Below are 12,353 nucleotides of genomic sequence, written 5' to 3' on the forward strand. Positions count from 1 at the left end.
AGGTTTTGCTATTGTTATTACAGAGAGCAAATGCCAAATCTTTCCACAAATATATGCTCTGCCATAATAAGCTATTCCTGGAGAAATCTGGCAGACACAGAATGGAAAACTAAACTAAACCTTACTTGAAGAAATAACTGTTGTGTTTATATTAGGAATAGACTATCTTCCCCAGGGCTAACATATCTCTTCAGCCAGGGATCAGGGCCTGTGGTCACAAAGTAGAAGTACTGCTATAGGATTAGTTTAGCTTTTTACATGATAATGAAAAAGATTATATGGACAGAGGGGTCCTTCTCTGAGACACTGTGAATACAGGCCCCAGATCAGTGTGTGAAATCTTTTATCATGAGTCTTCATCTTCAGATACTTGGCTAAGAAAAACACATGGTTTTAATGTTTGAGACTTGCGTTTACTTTCCAATCATGCGGGTAAATCATGGTATGAAAGGGTATAGAAGTGAGTTTGATCAACTTCTGTCACACACTATGTGACAGCGGAAGACATTATACTGCAAATTCATCAGGCTTCTCCCACGCGATATACTACTATAAACCAGGTAGTTTGGGTGATGGATGCTGAAATGACTAAAACCTACAGTATATTTTTTTATTTTACCGTTATTTTACCAGGTAAGTTGACTGAGAACACGTTCTCATTTGCAGCAACGACCTGGGGAATAGTTACAGGGGAGAGGAGGGGGATGAATGAGCCAATTGTAAACTGGGGATTATTAGGTGACCATGATGGTTTGAGGGCCAGATTGGGAATTTAGCCAGGACACCGGGGTTAACACCCCTACTCTTACAATAAGTGCCATGGGATCTTTAATGACCTCAGAGAGTCAGGACACCCGTTTAACGTCCCATCCGAAAGACGGCACCCTACACAGGGCAGTGTCCCCAATCACTGCCCTGGGGCATTGGGATATTTTTTAGACCAGAGGAAAGAGTGCCTCCTACTGGCCCTCCAACACCACTTCCAGCAGCATCTGGTCTCCCATCCAGGGCCTGAACAGGACCAACCCTGCTTAGCTTCAGAAGCAAGCCAGTAGTGGTATGCAGGGTGGTATGCTACTGGCTGTATGCTGCTGGCATATAATGATACCGAGTTTTTGATGTTATATTTATATCAAAATATTGAGAAATGTACCATATATTATGTCCAAAAAAGTTAACAAACCCACAATATATATTTTTTTAAAGATGTTTATTTTTTACTTTTTCCTCACAAAGTTGTCAAATTACAAACGTCACCTATCAAAGCAAAGGATACTTACTAAAAATATGCTTTTTCTTTTTAAATCATCACTAGAAATGTAAAAAACAGTAAATTACAGCACAAAGCAATGGCATGAAGAAGAGTGGTACAGTAGAGGTCATATATTGTCACATCAATCAAGTTTGGTCTGTAAAAAGGTACTTGGGGAATAAATAGGAGAGAAAGCTGTTAGAAGCTCTAACGAACACATCCAAGTCCATCGAATGTTCACCACAGCATAGGCAGCAGGATCACAGTTACAGTAGGAGGCTGCATTGCTAATCTGAATGAAGCATGGGATTCTCTAGCCTGGTCCCAGATCTGTTAGTGCTGTTTTATTAACTCCTATCAGGACCACAAGGGGTCGACCAGACAACATCAACTGATCTGGGACCAGTCTATGTCTCCATAGGTCAAACTCATTCCAAGACAGATACAGTTAAAAAAAAAAAAAAAAAAAACATTATCTATATCTGCAATTTTCTACTCTACTCAATGTCGTGTTCAATTTCATGTGTCCCTTGCAAACCTGCTGTGTTTATGAATTATAATAATGGACGATCGGTGCATTGAATTAATGAGAACGGTACATTTTTTTCTACATTTCATCTTCTCCGTCATTCTGAAATGACATTTTGTCTTTCTACAGATACATATTTATGTAACATTTGTAACATGTTATGTAAATATGTATCTGTAACATTTATCCAAATGAAGATTTATTTTTGTAACTGCGATCGTGTGTATTGTTCGGCAAATAACTAGCCGTGTCTTCAGTCGTCATTATGTATGGTGAGATCGTCATGTGGCTCAACACATTCAAGTACATAGTACCTCAATTAGCCCGACTAGTCGGCGCCCCCGCACATTGACTACCTGAATTATTTGCATTGAGTCCCGCCACCCCCCACTCGCCAACCCCTCTTTTACGCTGCAACTCTCTGTTTATCATCTATGCATAGTCACTTTAACTATACCTACATGTACATATTACCTCAATTAGCTCGACTAACCGGTGCCCTCGCACATTGACTCTGTACCGGCACCACCTGTATATAACCTCGCTGCTGTTAATTTCACTTTCATTGTACTGTTTTTTATTTTATTTACTTGTCTATTGTTTACATAATACCTATTTTTTACTTAAGAATTACACTGTTGGTTAAGGGCTTGTAAGTAAGGATTTCACTGTAAGGTCTAGCTAGCTAACTACTTGCGATTTGTTACAGGTATCTAGCTTGCTAACTACCTGTTGTATTCGGCGCACGTGACAGATACACTTTGTTTTGGTGTGGTGCTTGCAACGCAAGGCTTGTCGGCTCGATTCCTACGGGGGATCAGTACGAAGATGTATGCACTCACTACTGTCAGTTGCTCTGGATAAGAGCCTCTGCTAAATGACTTCAATGTAAGACCATTCCCTGTAGCATCTCCGTTATAGTAGCATGTAGCATCTCCGTTATAGTAGCATGTAGCATCTCCGTTATAGTAGCATGTAGCATCTCCGTTATAGTAGCATGTAGCATCTCCGTTATAGTAGCATGTAGCATCTCCGTTATAGTAGCATGTAGCATCTCCGTTATAGGCCTGCCCAAATGGTGCATCTTTATAGGAAATGTGGGAGAGCTATATGATGTAGCAACATTCTTTATGACAAGAGTATGTCTCAACCTACGTGTGACACTAAGACACAATGTTTCATGTGTAGTACTAACTACACAAGCCTCTTAAGTCATTCCTCTTAGAAGCAGCATTGTTGTGGGGTGATAGGGGACAAGAGGCTAAACTGCCCTGGATAAGCCTGTGGTCTAGTGGCTTTAGCCACCTAGTGTGGGGGTTTGGGAGGGAGCACTGGGGCCATACACCCAGCAATAGCTCCTCCTCACCTCTCCGCCATGATAGGGGGTATGTGGTGGGATTGATTTTCCAAAAATGGCCGCCATGCTACACATTGGTGGTGGATGAGGTGAGTCGTCCCCCCCTTTTCCTTTGTAATGCATCTGGAAAAGCTCAATATAAATCCAATCTATTATTCTGATTATTTATATGGATAATTATGATGTTGAATGAGTAAAGTGCAAGCTCACTGCTTTATTATGTGCCCTATAGACTCACCATGGGACACTCTCACTGTACATGAGAAAAGGAAAGGCTTTTTACCAAATATTTTTTATTCAGTAAAACCCTCGTTTTAAATACATTTTTTTTTGCTTTACAGGTTATTTAGCGCCATAGAAATAAAAAATAAAATCTTTCAAATTGTATTTTAAAAAGGTTTCTTCTTTATGGATTAAAAACATTTCCCCTTGTACATTCTTATGAAGGTATGTAATGTAATGTATATGAGGCAGGAGAGTTAAAGAAGTTTAACATTATGTTTTCTATCTGTGATAGACTTCTCCAATCTCCAGCGATGGACTGGGTGCCATTATCTTCACCATAATAATGCTTTTTCATTTGGTTTTCAGTGAGCTTCTTTGATACAGCACCTGTAAGGTACCTAGCTAGCTAACTACTAGCGATTTGTTACAGGAATCTAGCTAGCTAACTACTAGTGATTTGTTACAGGAATCTAGCTAGCTAACAACTAGTGATTTGTTACAGGAATCTAGCTAGCTAACTACTAGTGATTTGTTACAGGAATCTAGCTAGCTAACTACTAGTGATTTGTTACAGGAATCTAGCTAGCTAACTACTAGTGATTTGTTACAGGAATCTAGCTAGCTAACTACTAGTGATTTGTTACAGGAATCTAGCTAGCTAACTACTAGTGATTTGTTACAGGAATCTAGCTAGCTAACTACTAGTGATTTGTTACAGGAATCTAGCTAGCTAACTACTAGTGATTTGTTACAGGAATCTAGCTAGCTAACTACTAGTGATTTGTTACAGGAATCTAGCTAGCTAACTACTAGTGATTTGTTACAGGAATCTAGCTAGCTAACTACTGGTGTTTAATTTCTGCGGGTCATAATCTCCTATACAAACTAACAGCACTATGGTAAAAGGAAAAGGGGATACCTAGTCAGTTGCACAACTGAATGCATTCAACTGAAATGTCTTCCACATTAAAACCCCTTTGAATCACAGGTAGGCCTAAGTTTGGTGTCCGCATCATTTTAGAATATCAGCTGTACTTCACGGGTCAATTCAGACTACCAGCAAGCATTGAGTCAATAGTTATAAAATGTCAGGTTTCCTTTCATTGCGACAATATTTGTGTATATCTTTTGATGAAGATGAATCAAATTGTGTGTGTGTGTGTTATGACAGAGAATGATACTACTGCAATGAACGTTGTTTCTTTGTTGATATTATGACATAACGTTTTGTGGTTTTCATTGGCCCCTGAAATTGTCGTTTTTGTCTCTCGCATTGTTTTAGAAAGTTATTTTCTCTTTTCTCCTTCCAAAGTAAAAAGTACAACCTCTTTAAAAAAAACAGAGTGAAAAACATACTTATCTTTCTACAAAGTATTGCACATTACAAATTGCAGTTTTGTTGATTAACAGCAAGTTGTTAAATGACGATTCATCCTCAGAAAGTATTAGCAACTGGAGACGGGATGGTCATTTTTTACATTTTACATTTTGAATACAAAAAAAGGCAAAAATGTGATAGAAAAACAAAGTAAAAAATAAAAAATGTTTTTCTAATTGTATACAACAAAATAAAATAAAAAATAATCAATGTAATAGAATCAACCAAAGTTTCCATTCACTACACGGGGTTTCACATTTCAACATTCAATTCTAAGAAGAATCCAAAAGGCTTTAGTTCGAATTGTTTCAGCCTCTTTGAAAAGCTGTCATAATATACTATTTAAAACTAAGCTTAGTGTGAGAAGGCTGCAGGGAGTGGATATTATTAGTTAGTACATTAATCAATTACTATATTCATCAATTACATCAGAATTTCACTGACCTAGCCTACAGCAATTCAACGGAAAGACCTAATTGATAAGATGTTTGCTTGCATTTGGATGGTTCCTTAATGAGCAATAGTTACTGTATGGGGAGTATACATTAAGTTGTACTTCAATAGTTACTGTATGGGGAGTATACATTAAGTTGTACTTCAATAGTTACTGTATGGGGAGTGTACAATAAGTTGTACTTCAATAGTTACTGTATGGGGAGTGTACATTAAGTTGTACTTCAATAGTTACTGTATGGGGAGTATACAATAAGTTGTACTTCAATAGTTACTGTATGGGGAGTATACATTAAGTTGTACTTCAATAGTTACTGTATGGGGAGTATACAATAAGTTGTACTTCAATAGTTACTGTATGGGGAGTGTACATTAAGTTGTACTTCAATAGTTACTGTATGGGGAGTGTACATTAAGTTGTACTTCAATAGTTACTGTATGGGGAGTATACATTAATGTATCATGTCATTATGGTAGATCCTTTAGGCTCCTATAAATCCATGGAACAGACAGACTAAAAAGATGTTTAAAAAACGTAATATAGTGATGTTGAGACAGATGTTAAGAGATGGTAAATGCATTATATAGTGTGCTGTTGTGCTTCTTATTGACTTGCCACTATGTCATGTCCTCTATCTATAGCCAGAAATACGACAAGAGACTAAAACACAAAGAATAAAGGAAAACTCACTGCATTATTAAGTGAAAATAATCAATCAGAGACTTTAAACACGTGTGATGTAGCTACTGTATGCACTGGGATAGATGGATGGCACGTAGCAGTAGTGTCCACAACGACGTAGTCTAGTCTAAAATGGAGTTGGGATGACTGTATGTACACAGTACACTGTACAGGGAGGACAGGTCTGTACCTCCACAGCCAAGTACAGTTGCTGGCACTAAAAAGTTAGGTTGCACTGCAGTGTTATATATACTGACAAAACAATTGCGTCAAGATGCTCAAGTGCCTTCTAGCAATTGTTTGTCACAAAACCCGGTACAGCAGACAGATACAGGGTTTTATTTTTGTTTTGTTTTAGTGGCCCGCAACTGTAGACGAGATGTTCTGGACCCTGAACTCAGCTTAGTAGTGGAGGTACGTTCAGGTTCAGCTGTAATTTTCACAACAAACATCAACGACAAATACACTCGACTAATCTCACTGTATACAAGAGGCACCACCTCCACGATATTATCGTACTATAAACATGAGTTAAAGCTGAGAGCAACTAGGTTGATCTAGATACATCAACATCACATAGTCAAATGGTACAGCTCAAAACACGACACACATTTCATTCTTCCGGGTTTTATAAAGCCTTTTTTTTTAAGTATCCACGCCAAAATATAGACAGACCACTTATAATTCTACAGGGGAAAAGAAGTAGGAACGTCTGATTCTGTTCTTATGAGATACTGCTGCTCCATGTGACTTGGAGATCTCTTTTTTTTTTTTTTTTTTACTTTTAACTTCATCCAATCGTAATAACAGTAATATTCTTAACAATAGTTTAATAAAAAACATTTCAAACATAGACAGGAAACCCAATAATGTAACTTCCTCTGTAGAAAACAAAACGAAAAAAATAACCGTCCTAGTGCAGATACATATAAACGTGGTCCTACAACTAGTTTAGCGATAATATAGTATAATAACATAGAAAGCAGGTATTTAAAAAAAAAAAGAAAAAAAAAAAAGAATCTTTCCTCTCACAGAGAGCGCTCACATCATGGTTTCTACAATAGTGTGGGTGGGCTTGATCAGGCCGTTGTTCCCGTTGGGGTCCAGCGGGTAGGCCAGCTCGCAAGCCTTGCCCTTAGAACGGTGGTCGGCAGGACGGGAGCTAGCACCTCCTAGCGGAGCCGCCACGGCCTTGATCCTCTGGAGGGAGTAAAAAAAGAAAAGCTATGTTTAACTTCACTGTAAATACCAATATACAAGTGTGATTATACGACTATAAGTGTATCTGTTATAGATGGATGGACATGAGACCTCCACAGGGTTCTAGGGGTAGGGGCCAGAGTCTAGGAGTAGGGGCCAGGGTCTAGGGGTAAGGGCCTATAGGTAGAGTCCAGGTTCTAGGAGTAGGGCCAGGGTCTAAGGGTAGGGGCCTAGTGGTAGGGGCCAGGGTCTAGGAGTAGGGGCCAGGGTCTAGGGGTAAGGGCCTAGGGCTAGAGTCCAGGGTCTAGGAGTAGGGCCAGGGTCTAGGGGTAGGGGCCTAGTGGTAGGGGCCAGGGTCTAGGAGTAGGGCCAGGGTCTAGGAGTAGGGGCCTAGTGGTAGGGGCCAGGGTCTAGGAGTAGGGGCCAGGGTCTAGGGGTAAGGGCCTAGGGCTACAGTCCAGGGTCTAGGAGTAGGGCCAGGGTCTAGGAGTAGGGGCCTAGTGGTAGGGGCCAGGGTCTAGGAGTAGGGCCAGGGTCTAGGAGTAGGGGCCTAGTGGTAGGGGCCAGGGTCTAGGAGTAGGGGCCAGGGTCTAGGGGTAAGGGCCTAGGGCTACAGTCCAGGGTCTAGGAGTAGGGCCAGGGTCTAGGAGTAGGGGCCAGGGTCTAGTGGTAAGGGCCTAGGGCTAGAGTCCAGGGTCTAGGAGTAGGGCCAGGGTCTAGGGGTAGGGGCCTAGTGGTAGGGGCCAGGGTCTAGGAGTAGGGGCCAGTGGTAGGGGCCAGGGTCTAGGGGTAGAGTCCAGGGTCTAGGAGTAGGGGTCAGGGTCTAGGAGTAGGGACCAGGGTCTAAGGGCCAGGGTCTAGGGGCCAGGGGTAGGCTTCTAAGGGTAGGGGCCAGAATCTACGGGTAGGGGTCTAGGAGTAGGGGCCAGAGTCTACGGGTAGGGGTCTAGGAGTAGGGGGCAGAGTCTAGGAGTAGGGGCCAGGGTCTAGGAGTAGGGGCCAGGGTCTAGGGGCCAGGGTCTAGGAGTAGGGCCAGGGTCTAGGGGTAGGGGCCTAGTGGTAGGGGCCAGGGTCTAGGAGTAGGGGCCAGTGGTAGGGGCCAGGGTCTAGGGGTAGAGTCCAGGGTCTAGAAGTAGGGGTCAGGTTCTAGGAGTAGGGGCCAGGATCTAAGGGCCAGGGTCTAGGGGCCAGCGGTAGGCTTCTAAGGGTAGGGGCCAGAGTCTACGGGTAGGGGTCTAGGAGTAGGGGGCAGAGTCTAGGAGTAGGGGCCAGGGTCTAGGAGTAGGGGCCAGAGTCTACGGGTAGGAGTCTAGGAGTAGGGGCCAGGGTCTAGGAGTAGGGGCCAGAGTCTACGGGTAGGAGTCTAGGAGTAGGGGCCAGGGTCTAGGAGTAGGGGCCAGGGTCTATGGACCAGGGTCTAGGAGTAGGGCCAGGGTCTAGGGGTAGGGGCCTAGTGGTAGGGGCCAGGGTCTAGAAGAAGGGGCCAGGGTCTAGGAGTAGGGCCAGGGTCTAGGGGTAGGGGCCTAGTGGTAGGGGCCAGGGTCTAGGAGAAGGGGCCAGGGTCTAGGAGTAGGGGCCAGGGTCTAGGGGTAAGGGACTAGGGGTAGAGTCCAGGGTCTAGGAGTAGGGGCCAGGGTCTAGTGGTAGGGTCCAGGGTCTAGGAGTAGGGGCCAGGGTCTAGTGGTAGGGGCCAGGGTCTAGGAGAAGGGACCAGGGTCTAGGAGAAGGGACCAGGGTCTAGGGGTAAGGGCCTAGGGGTAGAGTCCAGGGTCTAGGAGTAGGGTCTAGGGGTAGGGGCCAGGGTCTAGGAGTAGGGGCCAAGGTATAGGAGTAGGGGCCAGGGTCTAGGGGTAGGGGCCAGAGTCTCGGGGTAGGGGTCAGGGTCTAGGGGTAGGGGTCAGGGTCTAGGGGTAGGGGCCTAGGGATAGGGACCGGGGCCTAAGGGTATGGGAATAGGGGTAGGGCCAAGAGGGTAGGAGCTAGGGGCCAGAGTCTAGGAGCTGTGGGGATTGAGTACTAACCTCTATGAGTGGTCCATCAGACTGGATGATCTTGATGACCACCACCATAGGAATACAGATCATAGAAGCCAGGGCCAGAGTCCAGCCCACACCGATGGACCAGTCGGGGTACTCGTAAACCTTGTTGTACGTCAAAGGTTTATATTTGACCAAGGAGAAGACGAAGCAACCCTGGCGGCAGAGACAGACAACAATGGAAATCAGAATCACCTTTATTCTCAAAATACATGATCATCTGTCTGAATATCCTGTTTATCCTCTGTATATCCTGTTTATCATCTGTTTGTATATCCTGTTTATGATCTGTCTGTATATCCTGTTTATCATCTGTATATCCTGTTTATCATCTGTATATCCTGTTTATCGTCTGTTTGTATATCCTGTTTATGATCTGTCTGTATATCCTGTTTATCATCAGTATATCCTGTTTGTCGTCTGTCTGTATATCCTGTTTATCATCTGTCTGTATATCCTGTTTATCATCTGTCTATATATCCTGTTTATCATCTGTCTATATATCCTGTTTATCATCTGTCTGAATATCCTGTTTATCATCTGTATATCCTGTTTATCATCTGTCTATATATCCTGTTTATCATCTGTCTGTATATCCTGTTTATCATCTGTCTGTATATCCTGTATTGCAAGTACAGGAATTTGACTTGGTGAAATGGTGCTGCCACAATAAACAGGATATACAGACAGATGATAAACAGGATATACAGATGATAAACAGGATCTACATGTAGAAGTTTACACAAATCACATGTGGGATGTACACTGTGTACACTGTAAGCTGAGAAAAACAAGCTGTAAACAGTAAGCTACATAAGGGAGGGTTGATGAATTTCTGATAACTCATATTCTCCATCGTAGGACAATCAGGAAAAGGTTGGGCATTGTTTTATGTAATGGACCGTTTGTTCTGAATAGGGCTGTGACGGTCCCGATGTAACGGCTGTTGTCCTCCTCTTCCTCAGATGAGGAGAGGAGAGAAGGATCAGTGGACCAATACGCAGCATTAGGGAAATATGCCATCTCTTTATTTGACACGACGGCACACGAAAACAAAACACTTACAAATTTACAAAACAAGAAAACGACGTAGACGAAAACCTGAACATGAACTTACATAACTAAAACTCACGGACAGGAACAGACTACATCAAACCGAACGAACAACCAAACAGTCCCGTATGGTACATACATCGACGACACAGGAGACAATCACCCACAAACAAACAGTGAGAACACCCTACCTAAATATGACTCTTAATTAGAGGAAAACGCAAAACACCTGCCTCTAATTAAGAGCCATACCAGGCAACCCAAAACCAACATAGAAACAGAAAACATAGACTGCCCACCCAAAACTCACGCCCTGACCATATACACATACAAAAACAACATAAAACAGGTCAGGAACGTTACAGTAACTATGTCTATGTTTTCTGTTTCTATGTTGGTTTTGGGTTGCCTGGTATGGCTCTTAATTAGAGGCAGGTGTTTTGCGTTTTCCTCTAATTGAGAGTCATATTTAGGTAGGGTGTTCTCACTGTTTGTTTGTGGGTGATTGTCTCCTGTGTCGTCGATGTATGTACCATACGGGACTGTTTGGTTGTTCGTTCGGTTTGATGTAGTCTGTTCCTGTCCGTGAGTTTTAGTTATGTAAGTTCATGTTTTCGTCTACGTCGTTTTCTTGTTTTGTAAATTTGTAAGTGTTTTGTTTTCGTGTGCCGTCGTGTCAAATAAAGAGATGGCATATTTCCCTAATGCTGCGTATTGGTCCACTGATCCTTCTCTCCTCTCCTCATCTGAGGAAGAGGAGGACAACAGCCGTTACACCCGAAAGTTTGTCAGCCGGTGATTGTCAAGCAAATAACTGTCGGTCTCACGGTAATTGACCGTTAAATAACATAAAAAATTAACATAAACACATTGAGCATTTCCTGGCTTCCACACAAGCCACTGATGCAGACCTTTGGAACATGTACATTTTAAAAAGTCTAATAAATCCATGTCATGTAGCCTACACCATCACAATAAATTCATTATTTATTTTAGACAGGTCTAAAGAAACAGGATATGAAGAAAATGTATTCTGTTTCAGAAGAACAGAATAGCATACTCTGAGTTGTCCTTATATTAAGGCCCTGGTGTGGTTAAACTAAAATAGCTTAACATATTGTTTTTATTTTACTAATAAGAATGCAATGAAAGAAACCTTAACCGTCAAAAATTGCACTGTTGGTTAGAGCCTGTAAGTAAGCATTTCACTGTAAGGTCTACTACACCTGTTGTATTCAGCATTTCACTGTGAGGTCTACTACACCTGTTGTATTCAGCATTTCACTGTGAGGTCTACTACACCTGTTGTATTCAGCATTTCACTGTAAGGTCTACTACACCTGTTGTATTCAGCATTTCACTGTGAGGTCTACTACACCTGTTGTATTCAGCATTTCCCTGTGAGGTCTACTACACCTGTTGTATTCAGCATTTCACTGTAAGGTCTTCTACACCTGTTGTATTCAGCATTTCACTGTAAGGTCTACTACACCTGTTGTATTCAGCATTTCACTGTAAGGTCTACTACACCTGTTGGATTCAGCATTTCACTGTAAGGTCTACTACACCTGTTGTATTCAGCATTTCACTGTAAGGTCTACTACACCTGTTGTATTCAGCATTTCACTGTAAGGTTTACTACACCTGTTGTATTCAGCATTTCCCTGTAAGGTCTACTACACCTGTTGTATTCAGCATTTCCCTGTAAGGTCTACACCTGTTGTATTCCACATTTCACTGTAAGGTCTACTACACCTGTTGTGTTCAGCATTTCACTGTAAGGTCTACTACACCTGTTGTATTCAGCATTTCACTGTAAGGTCTACTACACCTGTTGTATTCAGCATTTCACTGTAAGGTCTACTACACCTGTTCTATTCGGCATTTCACTGTAAGGTCTACTACACCTGTTATATTCAGCATTTCACTGTAAGGTCTACCTATACCTGTTGTATTCAGCATTTCACTATAAGGTCTACTACACCTGTTGTATTCGGCATTTCACTGTAAGGTCTACTACACCTGTTGTATTCAGCATTTCACTGTAAGGTCTACTAAACCTGTTGTATTCAGCATTACACTGTAAGGTCTACTACTCCTGTTGTATTCAGCATTTCACTATAAGGTCTACTACACCTGTTGTATTCAGCATTTCACTGTAAGGTCTACTACACCTGTTGTATTCAGC

The 12,353-nt window shown here is 42.3% G+C and overlaps 1 protein-coding gene across 1 annotated transcript in view; it reads right to left on the reverse strand.

Moving 5' to 3' along the window:
- Positions 1 to 1,193: 1,193 nt before the first annotated feature.
- The window catches only part of LOC129842253 (sodium- and chloride-dependent taurine transporter-like), a 52,665-nt gene continuing 41,505 nt past the window's right edge, over positions 1,194 to 12,353 (reverse strand). Inside the window, exons 13-14 of the mRNA XM_055910731.1 lie at positions 9,098 to 9,268; positions 1,194 to 7,076 (exon numbers count right to left, since the gene is read on the reverse strand). Coding sequence (XP_055766706.1) covers positions 6,918 to 7,076; positions 9,098 to 9,268 — 330 coding nt within the window. The 3' untranslated portion in view covers positions 1,194 to 6,917. The remainder of the gene's footprint in view (positions 7,077 to 9,097; positions 9,269 to 12,353) is intronic.

This window comes from Salvelinus fontinalis, unplaced genomic scaffold (genome assembly GCF_029448725.1).
Source record: "Salvelinus fontinalis isolate EN_2023a unplaced genomic scaffold, ASM2944872v1 scaffold_0027, whole genome shotgun sequence".
NCBI classification, from domain to species: domain Eukaryota; kingdom Metazoa; phylum Chordata; class Actinopteri; order Salmoniformes; family Salmonidae; genus Salvelinus; species Salvelinus fontinalis.